Below are 18,382 nucleotides of genomic sequence, written 5' to 3' on the forward strand. Positions count from 1 at the left end.
TTCTTTTCCTGTTTTTATAAAAATAGACCATTTAATCAAAGGAAAGAATGTAACATTTTCGAATTATAATGTAATTAAAGACACATGCGAGAACATTAGTTTTAAAAAACTTTATTCTTTACTCATGGAGTGTTTCACGAACTGTTGGCTCGCTGACGGGTCGGTTGACTGGCTGGTTGGCTGGCTGGATGGCTGGCTGGTTGGCTGGTTGGCTGGCTGGTTGGCTGGCTGGTTGGCTGGCTGGTTGGCTGGCTGGTTGGCTGGCTTGTTGGCTGGTTCGATCGATTATGCGTCAGGTTAGCAATCAGGTTGCTGTTGCCGGATACGCAGCACATTGGTGTTGCGTTACTGTTGCTAGGGAGCGCGTGCACACGTGGCAGTAGCTGGGCACGTAACTCCTCCGGCGGGTGAAGACGCGTTTAAGGTATCGCTTTGCAATTCGCCTTTTCTTAGAGTTTAATGCTCTATCGATGGTCCCTATTGTTCTTCTGCAGTAAATAACGAGGTAAAATGTGAACGTAAGCATTGTTACGATGGGATTCAGTGTTCCTCCCGGTATACTCCACTTCCAGTAATCGATGTTGCTGAATTGCAGAAGCTTAACGTATCCTATTAATGACATTGTTGCCAAAGGTTATTGGTATTTGGCGGTATTGCTGCTTGGGCACTCAATATGGTTCCGATGTAATCGAAGGCGTTTTTGATGAGAAGGTGTATCTTTCCCAATTATAACTGTGCAGTTGGAGAACTCCCATGGATCAAATAGATCCCATGGATTGTTCTATTGTTAGGAACGCATTTGCTCCGTTAGCTGATGCTGTTACCATTATTCAGTAATATTAGATGTTCAGCTACAGCTCTGAAGCTTGTTCTGTTTCTAACTGGGATGTACTGGGAATGTCTATCCCGGCGCCTTGTTCTGGTAGTGTGGAACGTATCAAACTCATCTCGTGTGGTGCTGTGAGGAGTTTACTGTTGGTAACAGATTCGTGTACCCAAACTGCTGTGTTTTGGATGAATTCTATGAGGTGAATCATGCCGTTGATGTTAAATATGGGCTCTTGATAGCTTCAATGTCAGTAGAATGCGGATGTTTTCTCTTAATTATCTCGTCTTTGGAGTTGGTGAGGATTGCAAACGTTTGTTAAACTGCTCTCATTGATTCTAAATTGGAGGTCGTTGCCGTCAACCAGCTTGTTCATTGTTGCGTTAATCAGACGCAAATATTCAACGACCTGGACTGCCAGTTATCCACTTCCACGGTTGACCGATGAGTTCGATGCTTCAGCTAAGTCAATGTTTTGGTACTATTTGTATAAAGTTCGAGTACAATTGTTTAATCTTCACACGATTTAGTTCATTAAATGTAATTGTTAGTTGTTTCGCATATCCACAGATGGGTTATTAGTGTGTTAATATAATTTTCATGTTCCGAAATGTATTCTACATGATTTGGTTTTGACAAAACAATAATGGTTGCCTATTTAAAAACGTAATTTCTATTTCTTGGCCGTAGCTTTTCATTTTAAGTAATGCTAATGTTGGTAGGATTAGCGATGATTGCTTTTTTCCTTTCTTTTTATGATTACTTTAGTTATTGGTTACTTCCGTAATGACAATAAAATGATGATTTTGATCGTTAAATTTGTTTTTGTTGTTCTCGACTGTTATGTCTATTGGTACTGCCCTATTGTTATTGATATTCATACATGTTTTCGCATTGAATCTGGGATCTTATGTTTTTTTACACCTTTCTTTACGTAGACTGCCTTCTCTGTCTCTATTTCTGATGGGTTTGCCTTATTGTCATTGTATCTTTACATGTCTCTATGGGTGTTTTGTATTTTTTTAAGATACTTTATTGTAAGCGTTCTTCATCTCTTATGTTGAAATGTGAAAATGGTTTTATTCTGTTGTATTCAATCAGTTGAATAATATTTCGTTAGCGGCGAACCCAATAGCGGAGTGTGCAGTTATCGTTGTATAAGGCTGTTACCATGTTCACTAACTCTGGTGAACTAAAATCTCCGAATGTTTGTTTGTTTGTATTGATCGGTTCTTTAATGGTACTGTGCGTTTGCTCTACTTGGCCATTGGATTCGGAAGAGAAAGTTTGTAGCTGAAGGCTTCTTCTAAATGTAGTTTCTAAATCACAAATTATTTTTCGTGGTGGGCTAAATACGCTAGTGTATTTTGAGACGGCGTTTCGGATGTCTGTAGGATTTCTTGATGGTATCTGAAGACATTTGAAAAAAGCGCATAATTGTGTTTATCAATTCCATGATTGTGTTGTTCGATTTTCGTTAGCTCTTGTATCCTGAACCTCAACGGAGTAAGACGCCTTTCTGAAGCTCATCCGAAGCCCCTGTGCTAGTGTTAGGGAACCGTATAATTTCCCTAAAGTGGTCCCGGTACGCCACGAAGGATCGAAAGCACGGTTCGTGTACGTGTACGTGTGGATTGCTGGAAGGTTACTGGTAGCTGGTAGCTGGTAACCTTTCAGCAGCGGGAACGGGCTGTGTTTCCGCATCCCTCCGGAACGCTACCAACAATCGACAGTACGGTTTTTTTTATTGTAAAAATAAATAAAAGTAAAGTTGTTAGCAGCACGGCTCGTCTTCTTGTTAAAGAAGCGAATGAGCTAGACCTCAAAGTCTTTTTATATAAAAATAAAAAAAGAAAGAAAGAAAAGTCTTTTTGTTCGGATAGATGGGAGGCTTGTCCTCGCCCCTTTTAGGTTGCGATTGGTGGCGCCGTGGCTTCCAGATTTTTGGCTAACGGTTAGCGCGTTAGTTTAGCATTACATTAATTATCTGATTATTATAGTACGGTACAGAGCACAATTGCGTATCTCGAGTTTCACACGTACAGCGGCTTCCTATGAAAACAATAGTTTACACTACCGGCTTCGAGGGTTGAAATATATCGGCACAGAGGGTTGCATTAATGTTTTAGAGTTTGCCTCTAAAATTAATTTAACTGTTTTATACGATTCTTACTGAATTTAACACAGAGTTTTTAGATTTAGAATATATTTTTTTTAATTGAATCAAACCGGAAGTTCGTTTTTAATTTTACTTTCGAATCTTGGAGCTCGAATTGGTCAGCAAACTGTTATACCGCTTAGGTCCGTCAAATTGTCAAACTCGCCTCGTGGCCCACTGTCAAGCTGTCAAGCTGTCGTGTTGTAATAAAAAATGAGGCGTCCTTTTGTGAAGGTTAGTTTTAATATATATCTTTCGCGAGGTATTATTATAATTAAAATTACATTATAAATGTAATAATTATAGATGATTATTAATTCGTGTTTTAATGTATATTCCATACAGATAGCTCGCAACAAACGATCGACAGCACGGTTCTTGTACGTGGTCGGATTGCTGGAATGCGCATCTTTGACTCTATTTTGTGTTAGAACAAAGTGTCCATGTTGGCTAAAGAGGCTGTTCTATAAACTTAGAACGATCCATAGAAGGAATACACAACTCACCGCCAGATGAAGACTTTGTCTGAACGACACCGCAACGACATCGAACGATAGCGAGCAGCCTAGAAGAGGAAGAGATTACACTCGAGCACTAGATGAGAATTCTTCCTAACACCACCGCTGCATCACGTTCGGAGAGCGTTCGGTACGATCAGGCTTAGCTACGAGATAGGAGAGCAAGTGTTTAAGAGCGCCTCCAACAACATAAATTGCTCACGCCCACGGAACGCCATAAAGGATCGACAGCACGTCTCGTCGCCGTTTTAGGGTGGAGGAGAGGCTTGTTCACGCGGTTTTCGCTTGCTATTGGTGGCTGCCGTGGCTGACGATTTTCAATAAACAATCAAATATTTTGGAAATCGATTGATCCGTTTATCTGTTATAAAACACCGGATCAAACTTTTTGAGTGCTTCGAAAATGAGCCAATGTACCCGCAACTCATTAGAACTGTAAAGAGCGAAATCATTGCTGAGGCACGTGAGATCCTCATCGTGATTTAGTGTAGCTGGTAGCTCGCAACAAACGATCGACAGCACGGTTCTTGTACGTGGTCGGATTGCTGGAATGCGCAAACAATATTTGGAGAACAATGAGACAACCCCGCTAACGGAACAAATTGAAGAAATGGAATTCCTACGCGATCATTTTTTGCTGGATTGCTGGAAGGTTGCTGGTAGCTGGTAGCTGGTTACCTTTCAGCAGCGGGAACGGGCTGTGTTTCCGCATCCCTCCGGAACGCTACCAACAATCGACAGTACGGTTTTTTTTATTGTAAAAATAAATAAAAGTAAAGTTGTTAGCAGCACGGCTCGTCTTCTTGTTAAAGAAGCGAATGAGCTAGACCTCAAAGTCTTTTTATATAAAAATAAAAAAAGAAAGAAAGAAAAGTCTTTTTGTTCGGATAGATGGGAGGCTTGTCCTCGCCCCTTTTAGGTTGCGATTGGTGGCGCCGTGGCTTCCAGATTTTTGGCTAACGGTTAGCGCGTTAGTTTAGCATTACATTAATTATCTGATTATTATAGTACGGTACCGAGCACAATTGCGTATCTCGAGTATCACACGTACAGCGGACTCCTATGAAAACAATAGTTTACACTACCGGCTTCGAGGGTTGAAATATATCGGCACAGAGGTTTGCATTAATGTTTTAGAGTTTGCCTCTAAAATTAATTTAACTGTTTTATACGATTCTTACTGAATTTAACACAGAGTTTTTAGATTTAGAATATATTTTTTTTAATTGAATCAAACCGGAAGTTCGTTTTTAATTTTACTTTCGAATCTTGGAGCTCGAATTGGTCAGCAAACTGTTATACCGCTTAGGTCCGTCAAATTGTCAAACTCGCCTCGTGGCCCACTGTCAAGCTGTCAAGCTGTCGTGTTGTCATAAAAAATGAGGCGTCCTTTTGTGAAAGGTTAGTTTTAATATATATCTTTCGCGAGGTATTATTATAATTAAAATTGCATTATAAGTGTAATAATCATAGATGATTATTAATTCGTGTTTTAATGTATATTCCATACAGATAGCTCGCAACAAACGATCGACAGCACGGTTCTTGTACGTGGTCGGATTGCTGGAATGCGCATCTTTGACTCTATTTTGTGTTAGAACAAAGTGTCCATGTTGGCTAAAGAGGCTGTTCTATAAACTTAGAACGATCCATAGAAGGAATACACAACTCACCGCCAGATGAAGACTTTGTCTGAACGACACCGCAACGACATCGAACGATAGCGAGCAGCCTAGAAGAGGAAGAGATTCCACTCGAGCACTAGATGAGAATTCTTCCTAACACCACCGCTGCATCACGTTCGGAGAGCGTTCGGTACGATCAGGCTTAGCTACGAGATAGGAGAGCAAGTGTTTAAGAGCGCCTCCAACAACATAAATTGCTCACGCCCACGGAACGCCATAAAGGATCGACAGCACGTCTCGTCGCCGTTTTAGGGTGGAGGAGAGGCTTGTTCACGCGGTTTTCGCTTGCTATTGGTGGCTGCCGTGGCTGACGATTTTCAATAAACAATCAAATATTTTGGAAATCGATTGATCCGTTTATCTGTTATAAAACACCGGATCAAACTTTTTGAGTGCTTCGAAAATGAGCCAATGTACCCGCAACTCATTAGAACTGTAAAGAGCGAAATCATTGCTGAGGCACGTGAGATCCTCATCGTGGTTCCGGTACGCCACGAAGGCCTCAAAGTTTTTTGTTATATAAAAATAAACAAAAAGAAAGAAAGAAAAGTGTTTTGGAAAGAAAGAAAGGAAGAAAAGCAGCTGTCTGGTAGCTGCAGCTGCTGGTTTTTCATCGTTCCGGTACGCCACGAAGACCTCAAAGTTTTTTGTTATAGAAAAATAAACAAAAAGAAAAAAATAAAAAGTCATAAAAAATGAAGCGTCCTTTTGTGAAGGTTAGTTTTAATATATATCTCTCGCGAGGTATTATTATAATTAAAATTACATTATAAGTGTAATAATGAAGACTTTGTCTGAACGACACCGCAACGACATCGAACGATAGCGGGCAGCCTAGAAGAGGAAGAGATTCCACTCGAGCACTAGATGAGAATTCTTCCTAACACCACCGCTGCATCACGTTCGGAGAGTGTTCGGTACGATCAGGCTTAGCTAAGAGATAGGAGAGCAAGTGTTTAAGAGCGCCTCCAACAACATCTAAAATTTGTACCTCCGTTTCAGAGAATAAAATAAATTGCTCACGCCCACGGAACGCCATACAGTATCGACAGCACGTCTCGTCGCCGTTTTAGGGTGGAGGAGAGGCTTGTTCACGCGGTTTTCGCTTGCCATTGGTGGCTGCCGTGGCTGACGATTTTCAATAAACAAACAAATATTTTGGAAATCGATTGATCCGTTTATCTGTTATAAAACACGGGATCAAACTTTTTGAGTGCTTCGAAAATGAGCCAATGTACCCGCAACTCATTAGAACTGTAAAGAACGAAATCATTGCTGAGGCACGTGAGATCCTCATCGTGATTTAGTGTAGCTGGTAGCTGTCCCAAAAAAAATAAAAAGTCATAAAAAATGAAGCGTCCTTTTGTGAAGGTTAGTTTTAATATATATCTCTCGCGAGGTATTATTATAATTAAAATTACATTATAAATGTAATAATTATAGATGATTATTAATTCGTGTTTTAATGTATATTCCATACAGGTAGCTCGCAACAAACGATCGACAGCACGGTTCTTGTACGTGGTCGGATTGCTGGAATGCGCATCTTTGACTCTATTTTGTGTTAGAACAAAGTGTCCATGTTGGCTAAAGATGCTGTTCTATAAACTTAGAACGATCCATAGAAGGAATACACAACTCACCGCCAGATGAAGACTTTGTCTGAACGACACCGCAACGACATCGAACGATAGCGAGCAGCCTAGAAGAGGAAGAGATTCCACTCGAGCACAAGATGAGAATTCTTCCTAACACCACCGCTGCATCACGTTCGGAGAGTGTTCGGTACGATCAGGCTTAGCTAAGAGATAGGAGAGCAAGTGTTTAAGAGCGCCTCCAACAACATCTAAAATTTGTACCTCCGTTTCAGAGAATAAAATAAATTGCTCACACCCACGGAACGCCATAAAGGATCGAAAGAACGGCTCGTGGCCGTTTTAGGGTGGAGGAGAGGCTTGTCCACGCGGTTTTCGCTACCGATTGGTGGCTGCCGTGGCTGACGTTTTTCAATAAACAACCCGGTACATAGAAGGACTAGGGGAAAACTTATCCACGATCGTAAGAAACCAAAAACCAGAGCCGTCCAGTGAACGAACATTCCAATTTTTCACACTATCTGTGAAAGAAGATAAATAATTTATAATTGACGAAGAATTAAATTCCCACGATTTTTCCATTCTGCCTGGTATCTACAGAGCAGAAAAGTGGACAAGCAACAGTCGCTGTACAGATACAACTTTCACCGACCGTGGCATAATGTCAGAAGAAGTACCTAGCACGTAAAGATATGTTAAAACAATATTTGGAGAACAATGAGACAACCCCGCTAACGGAACAAATTGAAGAAATGGAATTCCTACGCGATCATTTGGTAGACGACTTAGAAGGGGATGCAAAGATTGACACCATTGGTGGCTATTTCCGCACGACTTATCATAATGGAAATACTTATTAGGGCAGAATGCCAACTCTACTCAAAAGAGCACAGTAATAACGAGTAACTAGGTTAAGTCGGATACCGATAGTCGGTATTTGACCCATTAACTATAAGCAATCGCTTGCTTTCTAACCTAAGATTTAAAAAGACGAACAGCACACACTCCGAAACTCATCGAAGAGATCCGCAAACATCAATGCCTATACAATGGAGGGAATTATCGAAAGCACTTACGTTGGCGACTATCTGGACAGCTTCAAGACGGAAGAAGAAGCGGCGTGTCAGATATCGCTTGATGTAAGGGATATTTTTAGGAACGGCGGATTTGAGGGGAGGAACTGGACCTCTCCAATTCTTAAAGAGTTGAGAAAGCTCCGCTCCAAATCCGCGGAAATACTTGACCGATCCAAAACAGTTCAAGCCCGGTTGCAGCTTGCTCAAGAGCACTACGACTGGGCAGGTGAAAACCTGAACAAGTGGCGAAATGTACTGTGGTTGGATGAGTCCAAAGTGAATTTGGTAGGTTCGGATGGGAAACGCTGGTTGCGTCGTCCATTGTATACCGCCTTCCGGCCACAGTACACTGTAAAAACCGTGAAGCACGGCGGAGGCAACATCATGGTTTTGGGATGTTTCTCTTGGTACGGTGTCGGTCCTATCTTTTGGATAAAATATATCATGGACCAACACAGATACTAAGACATCATCCAAACTGTCATGCTGCCTCTTGCAGAGTGGGAGATACCACTGAAATGGCAATTCATGCATGACAATGATCCGAAACATACCGCAAAAGCGGTTAAAAAAAGGTTTGTTGATCACAAAATTGACGTCATGAATTGGCCTGCACAATCGCCTCGAGGGACGCCGTCGAGCCTGTTGTGAAAGCCGACGGAACAGTAGACGCCGTGAACCCCGTAAAAGATAAGAAAGCGCGAGGTAGAATAATATTACTGTTAGAACTGCATAATTATTACCATGTAAAGGATACACGAGCAGCTCAAGAAGCGTGGAAGAAGCGTTTGAAGAAACGGGCTTAGCGCGAGATCTGCTTTATAAGCTAATAAGAACCGACTCTGAGAGCTGTGGATCCACTGAACAGTATGCGAACAAAATGATTTCTATCTGCCGCCAATTAAACGCGATCGGTTTCACGATCGCAGAACGTTTGGTTTGGTGCGCTTCTCCTTGCTGCGAAAAAAATGTATATTGTGACATCTTGGGAATTAAATAAAAAATGGTCTATACACGATTTAGCCAAAAGCTTAATTCAAAGTACCAGCTTCGAAAGTACAGTGCAGTGCGCGTATGCGCCTCCAAGCTAGAGTTTCGATGAATTTCAACATCTTCTGGACACGATAGATTTGATCGTCAATAGAGTCGGGCTGTGCGTCGACGACAGTCAAGTTGGACTTGTGAGTGCCGCATGGAAATGCTTACAAAGGCAGAATGCCAACTCTACTCAGAAGAACATAATGCTATCGAGTAGTTAGGTTAAATCAGCAACCGATAGTCGGTAATTGACCCATTAACTATAAGCAATCGCTTGCTTTCTAACCTAAAATTTAAGATTTAAGAAGACGAACAGCACACACTCCGGGGTGGTTCACAAAAACAGTGCATTGTCAAACACAGAAAAGGGGTTTTTTACCTCAAAAGTTTTTTGAAAGATGAACCGTTGACCACAGTGCAAGCTTGGTCGGCATTAGTGGAAAAATAAGTATCTTATCAAGAAGAAGCACGTGAACGAGCTTATTTTGTTTTCTAAGATGAAAAATCCCAACTGGGTGAGAATTCGCCCATTGATTAATTGTGGTGAAACGCATGCGAAAATGCTAGGGCAATTGGATGAAAGGCCTTATGGTTGGAGCATTTTGCTCACACAGTAAATTGTGCTCAAATTAGAGGGCAATACGCAGAGGGAATGGGAGTATGTAGTCGATAACCCTGAGTCTGGTTATGACGAGTCGCTTGTTTAAAAGAGAGGTATTGCGGTATTGCACTTTATGATCCTCTTGGGCTGCTCGCGATGTTCGTGATTCACGGCAGGATCTATGGCGAACTGGCACGCAGTCGGATGAGGAGATTAATGACACGCAGTTGAGAGATTGGCGTAGCTAGATTGATCAGCTTTCGGCTATAGAAGACCTGCGCATTGGCGAATGTCGATGCAAGACGGCACGCGAATGCATGCGTCTTATATTCGAGGATATTCGACGATGCGGGAGAACCTTAGTGTACACTCATCGGTCGGAAAGCTAAGGAGGTGCCACTGAAGCCACTTACATTTCCTAAATGAAGGCCGAACTTCGACTTTGATGGAATCACAGCGGTACAAGAGCAGAGACACGTCAGAAGAGATACGGCAGGTAAATCTTCACGCGAAAAACTGTAACATCTGGCTACTACCTATCCGGTATGAACGTGTTTGCCGATTGGAAAGGCTACAAAGGACGATTGGTTGGATTGTCCGGTACGCAGGTAACATTCTGTAGAAGCAGACACAACTCGAGAACTATCCGAAAGAAGTTCGCATTCTTGCCATGGACGATGGCGATGGAAAACTAGGAAGAAGAACAGTATTATATGCGAAGCCACATTTACCATCTATTGCCGGTTGTACACGGTGAAGGCGTGTTGCGATTATGATGGAGGATAGGTTCAGCGGCTGAACTAAAACTTTCGCCTTATTGCTGTTTTCGCACTACTCCAACTATTTCAACACACCTAGAACTACCGGCCCCAAAATGATCGACGGGCGAACTAGAACGAGACAAACAGTGGTAGCACGCTTTAACCGTCTTCTGATTATCTGGTGGCCTACAACGCATAATCTGTTCTACTACAGCTTTCGTCTGCATCTACATCTACATTTTGCGTCTCCACTAATGATAACGAGTAGCTAGTCTGTTACGAATCTGTATAACCGATAGTCGTTATTTCAAAAATAAACTATAAGCGATCGGTTGTTTGCTAACCCAAGGTTTGTAAGATTTGTTAATAAAGCACAATGTCGAGAATATTACATACGGAGCGCGTTCGCGGACCATTTCGTCAGCATCCATAGCATCGAGGAATGCTTCCATCCAGACGCTGTCTGTTTCTTTTTGTTTGTACCCTTCTTGATTTTTGCTTTTGCTTCGTGCTGCTTTTCGCTCGTGGATCATCAGTTTATGACTTTAGCCTTGGACAGCAGCAACCGGCTTGGCTTTTCATTATTCTTTTTTTTTGTTCTTCATTTATACCTGCGTGCCAGAAACCCTCCTTTCCCTATACTCTTCCACTTTTAGCATCCCTCTCGTAGTTTGACCCAACATGCCCGATCCCAACCGATGCCATCCTGCCTTTGCTCTTTTTTTTCAAGCCTCTTCCTTACTTTTTCCATGTCCCACGTCTATCTGTTTCGTCGTTTTCGCACACGGTCCTTATCCTCGTCAAAGATGGCTGAGGTGGCGAGGGGGTGTTTTACGATCCTTTAAAACGTAGGTTTCGAGCAGATTACACGGCGTCGAAGCGACCAAAAAATGCACATTTAGTTATGCCACACGGATACGAATGCTAGCGGTCAAAGTATCGTACGATCGTGCAGCACAAACAGGATATTCATACTTCACCTTTACAAGTTGGCGCGAACGATAGCGTGTGGCTTAGAAGCGAAAGACGCTACTCGAGGGCCGGACGAAGACTTCCTCCCAACCTCACCTCAGCATCGCCGGAAGGCAACGGATGACGAGCTTCGCGGGTCATCCAGCAGCAGGCAATTCATCGTGGCCGTCGATACGTACTCCATCCGGCTGCGTCCGATCGCGTCTAGACTGCAAAGGTGTGCGTTTTCGTGTATCCGTGAGCAAACCTCGGGAAAGATAAGCGGCTTGGTGTCGGATTGGTGACCGTCTTCATCGTGAAGGTACAGTAGCCATCTACCAGACCAGGTACAATGCTATGAGCAGATGCCACCATTATCACCATCACACACACATGTACACAAACTTATTTCCATTATTTTTTGAGCGGCAGGAGGGCACTATTATTTGTTAAAAGGACGCGAAGTCAACTGTGTTGTTAACACGCGTTGTTTCAGAATGCTATTGGCAGAATCTGAAATCGTACATGAGGCTGGTTCGCTTTCGCTCCCCAGACGTCAAACCAGCAGTCAATCAACGACTGTCAGTCGAGGGTAGGCCACTGTCTTATTTCAACTATTTTGAAAATGAGGCGGTGCTCGGACACCAATCAAATAAGACCTACAAAACCAAAGTAGAACGTCGATTATCCGGGGACGGATTAACCGGCGGGCGGCTCAACCGTGCGCATAAAATTGACAGCTCTTCAATCGTGACAAACATTTGCAGCTATAGTCAAGTTCGCAAACAATTGTTTTTTTTTTTCAAGTTGGTAAACAGGAAATATTTGTATACGTCTCAAACCTCTATATTTTATGTTATGTGTAAATTTCATAAATCTTAAAACACCTGTTTTCTATCCGAATCTTCAATGTAGATTAGCTTTTCTATATTTTATTTTTTTGACAGTTCATATGACATTTTACGTCAAGGTTGTTAGAACGAGACGGCAATATTTTAATACGGTACTTAAACTAAAGGTACGATCTCTGCCAAGGTGGACATATTATACAGATGGGATTTTATATATTCTACGTATGATTGATTGTTTGATTTGATTAAATGTTAATTAAAACTGTTTGACAGTCAAGGTATGCTCAGCATAGATGGATATCGAACATCACAGACAGAAACAATGTGTCGTTTTCAACAAGATGTTTATTTAATTTGTTCGACAGTGTCTGATAGTGTACCCCCTTGTATAGTCCGAGCTCACTAGTTGAACTTCGAATCCCTGCCAACTATTGAACTTGTGCATTTTAGTCGGCACGGTTTTCCATACAAAAAAATCTGAATTTTTTGAATGAATCTTGTTCGATTGATGCCAGAGCGTCGCCTCATTGGCTGGAAATAGAAAATGGATCTACATTTGTGACAGTCCTACCCCCGTGGTTTTTGACAGCCAAAGCAGCTTTTTGACAGCGCCATTTGGTGAATGGAAGAAGTTTGTTGATCAATTTGCAACACCCATTCCTGCGTGTTTTGCTGCCGTGAAGAAGCCCGAAATTTTCCAATGTGCTAGCCTCGTCGCCTAAAACGCATTGCTTGCACGTTCTGTAATAAAACCCCACCAGCCGAAAAGTACGACCTCGGGCAGACAGCAAGCGGAAGTGTACAGGGTGCCCCATTTCGCGCCCAGTCTATATGGTTGGTGCTGCGGCAGCACGGCACGGACGCAGCGGCGGGCGGATGCATTCTGTCTCGCACTGAAACCAAAACAACCCTAGCAACAGCAACGTCGCTAAACCCACACGGTGCAACTGCATTTGGGCGTAACATAAAGTATGGACAATTGCCACAACTATGCCACCACATGTAAGCCGTGCTCTTGCGCTTTCACATTTCGCTGTGATGTTTTGTATTTACGAGTTTCCCCGTTTTTTCCTTCTCCACAGCGAAAAAGAAACGAATCCCCATCTCGGACGATATACACATCATAATCAAAAAGTTCCGAGACAAGGACAAGCACGATGAGAAGCCTTGTGAGTGTGTGTTTCCAATGGCCGAGTTTGCGTGGCCTAACGTTTGCTAATTTGGCCCGTTGTCTATTTTGTTTCCCTTGTAGCTACGTCAGGTGACCATGACTATGACGACGAGCACAGCATGGACTCGGAGGAGCTGCGACGCGTCCGGCACCAGGAACCGTCCTCCTCCTCCACGCTGGTCGGCATCGCGTCGAACAGCAATAGTAATAGTACAACCTGCCCCAGCGGCAACTCGCTACAGACGGTCGGGGTGGCCAGCAACCACACGGTGCAGCTGCAGCCCCAGCAACACATCATATCGCTAGGCCAGACGCACACCGGTCTGGTGGCGAGTAGCAGCAGCAGCAGCAGCAATGCCAACCTAGCATGCCAAAGCAGCAGCAGCCAGTCGGAGGACATCAAACTCATCCTTCGGAAGCTGTCCAACATCGAGGAGCTGCTGAAGGTAGTTGCCGAACAGAGTCTAAGTCGTCTGACGACGATAAAGCAAGAGACTGGCGCAACACTGACGACTGCATCCGGTGGACAGCTGACGGCGGTCGAGGCGAATCAAGTAATTCAGCAACACCATCATCAGCAGCAACAGCCACAGCAGCAGCAGCACCATCAGCAGCAGCACCAGCAGCAAACGGTACCCCAGGGTGTGGAGCTTGAATCGTGCTTCAAGTTCCCGATCCGTACGCTCAAAGAGCTGATCGAGCTGAACAAGAGCATCTGCGGCGACGAGTCGCTGTACAACAAGCTGTTCGAGCATCTCACCAAAATAAGACTGGACTGTGACCAAAACATCGTCATCAACGCGCTAACGTCGATCGTCAGCGACGAGGTGCTGGATGCGGTTACGTGGGACACCGGCAAAAAGTTTAAGCTTTCCTCGGTCGTGCTGTTTAGCGATTCGCTGTACGGTGAGCATAACATTACATTACGGGAGAGGAAATTGCGCGTCGAGCGCAGGGCATTTGTTTTATTATTATTATTTTCCATTTCCCTTCGCTTGTAGTCGCTTGGTTTAAGGACAAGATGAAGTACGACGAGTACGTGACCGAGATGAAGGATGCCATCGAACGGTCGCACAAGCGGCATGCGAAGGTTAAAACGAAACGAAACCAACAGACCAACAGCAGCCACCAGGCATTGCAGCAGCAGCAACAGCAGCAGACACAGTCACTGCAACCGATCCTGCACTCGCCTTTGGGGACGAGCAACAGTGCCAGCACGACTGCCGTCGTCGGCGCTGCACCGCCCGGTACCGTCAGCTCGATCAGCTGCGACAATAGTGCATTAATTCTCAAGGTAGATTCTCTCGAATAGTAGTGAACCACGTGTGCGTACGGTGCAGCATGCCAGGGCAGGGAGTTTAAACGGAACCAGAATTTGTTTGGACACATCCCCCTATCCCATTCATTACCCACCATCCCCTTGCGGTGATTGCGACACTCTGCACCTGTGTGTGTGTGTGTGTGTTTTTTTTTTTAATAATGTTTGATTGTGTTTCACAAAACTATAATCAGACAGCCTACGGCAAATAGCAAAGCGTTGATTATTAATTCTATTTTCTCTAACATTCATTATTGCACACATCTGCAACGAAATGATGCTGCCGGTGTGAGTGTGTGTGTGTACAAGAGTGAGAGAGAGAATATGAATTTAGTTGCAATGTAGTGGATCACGGATCTAAGGGCAAAGTAAAGCAAAGCATGCTTAGAAGCGATCAGTGTCGACAAACGGAGTGTGCCACCAAGGTTGCCACGCGAGATGGCATCGGGATCGAAGAAATGAAACTCGGTTTCCCTTTTCATTAAATATCTGCAGGGCGCGCTGCAATAGTCATAGATTTGTTTTGTTTTGTTTTAGATACGTACTGTTTGAATGTTTTTTTTTTCCTTTTTCATGACCCCCATCATAGACCCCCTCCCATTTACAAGGTGTAGTAGAAACACACAAAAAACACGGGGAAAGGGACACACAACAGGGATACACATTTGGAATGAGCTAAGAACTAAAGCACTACCGGCGGCCCTCTCTCGCCATGCAACGGGCGGGAGAGGGAGCGGTACGTACACAAACTAAGTTTAACGTTTAGACATATGAAACGCTGTAAAACAAAATCTAACGAATAAAACAAAGCAAGAAAGCACCACACTCCTCCCTCTTTTGTCTAGCGGGAGCGGGCCTCGCAGCAGCGTTAATCAAAGTAACCGTTGGAATGGTGAGCCACCTCTAAAGTGGAAACAGGTGAGAGAGACACACTTACTGCGAAAAAATGAAGCTCAGCTTCGAGGCACGGTTTTGTAGGCGACCTGCCGAATACTGGACGTATCCGTTAAACTTCATCCCACTGTCGTCCGGCACTCGATTGTCGGCGTTCTGTTCGCGCTGGTTACCGTCCGAACCGGCAGATGTGAGGATTTTTCTACATTCCTGTTGCATACTGCTTTTGGTAAGCTTTCTACACCTTGCAGTTGCATTTCCAACCCCCATTTTCAATGTTGTTTGTTTAAACAGATCAACAGCATATCTACGTTTGTCTGTCTGCTGGCACGACGAACCGTTCAGGAACAGCAATGGTTGCACTATACGCTCATCATTTGGCAGATCCACTGCCTGCTGGCGCAGTTATACCTTTGGCATGCAATATCGAAGGTAAGTAAGATCCGCTGTAACTTGTGTAACAATAGTTTTTTTAATATTTTTTCTTTTTTTTTCTTCGCAGTACCATCATGTAGCAGAGCTGGTATATCTGATCCCACTTTGCCTTGCCCTGCTTCCGCTGGACGCTTGCTATTCGATAGCATTTCATGGTGGTTTGAGCGCAGTTTTCAACAGCCTTTACCGGACAGCGTTTGTCGTTCATCATGCTGCCGTATGGTTGATGCCGCTGCTCGGCTTAACGTGTGCGGTCCACAGGGAGTATGCTGATTGTATTTTTATTTCCTAACAAAATCTGCTTTACAACAACAACACATGCTTTCATTATACAGCAATGGAGGGCCCTTTCCATTCGTATGTTTTTTACCACTTGGACATGCATGATCCGTTTGACTCTTTCTCGGAAACGTCCGTAACCTCTTCGGCGGCGGAACGATCCTTGGCCAGTAGCAAGCGCTTATCGTTGCGCACCTTACGGATGGCTTGCCGCATAGCGGTTAGAAAGTTTAGCACGCTTTCCGTTTCCTTCTTCACGTACAGGGCGTGCGCGAGGAACGGAATTTTGCGCAACGTGCGTCCGCTCAGTCCTGCCGACAGCTTCACGACCTGCAGCAAAATGTCCAGCATGGTGCTGCTCGGTCTAGCCGGATCGATCGCCTGCTCGTAGCTCGGTATACCATCCGTCGTGTTCGCCGCCGTTTGCGACAGTCGCCGGTTTGAAGTGTTCGCTTCCTTCTCCACAATACCGATGGTTTGGAGGTTGTACAGTGCCGAGCGATAAATGTCATAAATAGCCGGCTCCGTCGGATGGCCAATGTACTGCACGAAGTCGGCTCGATCCAGGAATGCTGCATCGATGCTGTCCGTCAGGTTGGATGTGGCAAGGATAAAGACGTTCGGGAAGCGACGTAACCGGTCCAGCTGCGTTAGCACGGCGTTCACCACCCGTATACTGTCGCTCGGTTCGTTCGCTAAAATGAGAGGAAAATCAGAATGGTACGGTGGGAACAGGAATAGCAACCTGTCAATTGCTGCCGCTTTCCACCGTCGCTTACTTACAGGAGATCCGATCCCTGGCGTACGCGATCGATTCAATCTCGTCCACCAGCACGCAAACCAAGGATCGTTCGTCCTCCAGCAGGGCAACGATTTCGCTGAACACCTTCTGCACCAACTTGCCGCTCTCGGAAAACCAGCGCGAAAACAAACTGTGACTGTTGATCTCCACCAGATGGGCATGTCGGTACTGCTCGTTCAGCCGTATCGACAGCTTCTGGGCGATGGCTTTGCACAGGCTCGTCTTGCCCGTCCCCGGTGGTCCGTGAAACAGTGCCAGCCGGTTGCATGTGATCAGATTCTTGTCCACGCCCTTGCGTGCGAAGAGCATCGACGTTTCGGCAAACGCCAGCACGCTGTCCTTTATCCCCTCCTCGTAGATCAAACTCTCCCACAGGCCGTGCAGTTCGCGTGCCGGCAGCAGCATGTGGTGTGAGATTTCCATCTCCTCGGCACAATGGGTAATGGTTTCCGTCACACCGTCCTGGTCCTGCAGCACGTAGAAGTTAAACTGGAGCGCCGATCGCGGCGTATACTGGTCGACGTCGGTACACACCTCCACCTGCAACACGGACAGCACCGGGATGGTGAAGGTGGTACCCATGCGAATCGTTTCCCGCTCCTCTATGATGTCGTGCACGTGCTGGTACACTTCACAGCTTTGCTGCGACTTGTTAAACCTGTGCCAGTGTGATAAGAGCAGCTTTACCTTCCATTTGCATTAGGTTGCGGATTTTGCATCACTTACCCGCGGGTGCAAGCCACCTCTATCCTGATCGTCGGCGCAGATATGTCGTTCATATTGACGCGAGTTGTATATAGTAATGGTCTAGGTGCGACTAACAACCACTTTTGATGCCTAACAAATCAACAACCGCACTGTATTTCCAATGCAGTCGAACCGCTTTGCAGACAGAGCGTACCTGCCTGATCACAAACCAACTGCGATGCTTGCCCGTTTAGCCGTTTCATGACAACGGCCATATTGAAATATCGTGACACATGTCATGCATTGTCGCATTCTTCCCCTCATGCCACAGGGTGGCGAAAACACTACAAAAAAAGAAAACATCATTTTTGAACACCTATAAAACGTAATTTTTACTCTTTTACAATAAAAGGAGAGGTATTCCGGGTATTCCTACAGGTCGAGCTGCCACAGCACAGAGCGAAAAAACAACTTTAACGAAAAAATTGAAAGCTGTAATATAACGCATTGTAACGCTTCCTTTTTCGGTTGAACGATTTCCCGGTCCACCCAATGGCGAGCGAAATCCTAACGAAATTGCTGCTAATATGCTTCTGTACTGCAAAACATCAATTTAACACAAATCAAACTTAAGTTTTCCTATAATTTTTATCACATTAAAAAGAATAAAACTCACAATAACAAGCGTTACTTTTCGGTTGTCATTTTTTCCGTTACGGTTATTTTTCGGTGTGTC

General features: G+C 44.4%; 3 protein-coding genes and 1 long non-coding RNA gene across 4 annotated transcripts; 2 read left to right on the forward strand and 2 right to left on the reverse strand.

The window, feature by feature from the left end:
• Nucleotides 1–95: 95 nt before the first annotated feature.
• LOC133391129 (uncharacterized) lies at nt 96–12,216 on the reverse strand. The gene is made up of 2 exons (XR_009764623.1): nt 11,239–12,216; nt 96–11,097 (listed from the first exon to the last, which is right to left on the reverse strand). It is a non-coding gene; the product is annotated as an uncharacterized LOC133391129 (long non-coding RNA).
• A 407-nt stretch (nt 12,217–12,623) lies between these two features.
• On the forward strand, nt 12,624–15,374 carry LOC5667554 (probable nuclear hormone receptor HR38). Its single transcript, XM_001689289.3, has 4 exons — nt 12,624–13,062; nt 13,143–13,229; nt 13,313–14,137; nt 14,233–15,374. Exons 1-4 carry the CDS (start codon nt 13,032–13,034, stop codon nt 14,541–14,543), a joined length of 1,254 nt encoding a protein of 417 aa, XP_001689341.3. The 5' UTR covers nt 12,624–13,031; the 3' UTR covers nt 14,544–15,374.
• Nucleotides 15,375–15,495: 121 nt separating this feature from the next.
• LOC133391016 (uncharacterized) lies at nt 15,496–16,193 on the forward strand. Its single transcript, XM_061640587.1, has 3 exons — nt 15,496–15,672; nt 15,738–15,875; nt 15,946–16,193. The coding sequence occupies exons 1-3, from the start codon at nt 15,496–15,498 to the stop codon at nt 16,168–16,170; spliced, it is 540 nt and encodes a 179-aa protein (XP_061496571.1). The 3' UTR covers nt 16,171–16,193.
• LOC1281656 (pachytene checkpoint protein 2 homolog) lies at nt 15,897–18,049 on the reverse strand. Its single transcript, XM_321602.6, has 3 exons — nt 17,686–18,049; nt 16,941–17,617; nt 15,897–16,852 (listed from the first exon to the last, which is right to left on the reverse strand). Exons 1-3 carry the CDS (start codon nt 17,736–17,738, stop codon nt 16,245–16,247), a joined length of 1,338 nt encoding a protein of 445 aa, XP_321602.6. The 5' UTR covers nt 17,739–18,049; the 3' UTR covers nt 15,897–16,244.
• Between the last annotated feature and the right edge of the window lie 333 nt (nt 18,050–18,382).

Source organism: Anopheles gambiae, chromosome 2 (genome assembly GCF_943734735.2).
Source record: "Anopheles gambiae chromosome 2, idAnoGambNW_F1_1, whole genome shotgun sequence".
In the NCBI taxonomy this organism is placed as follows: domain Eukaryota; kingdom Metazoa; phylum Arthropoda; class Insecta; order Diptera; family Culicidae; genus Anopheles; species Anopheles gambiae.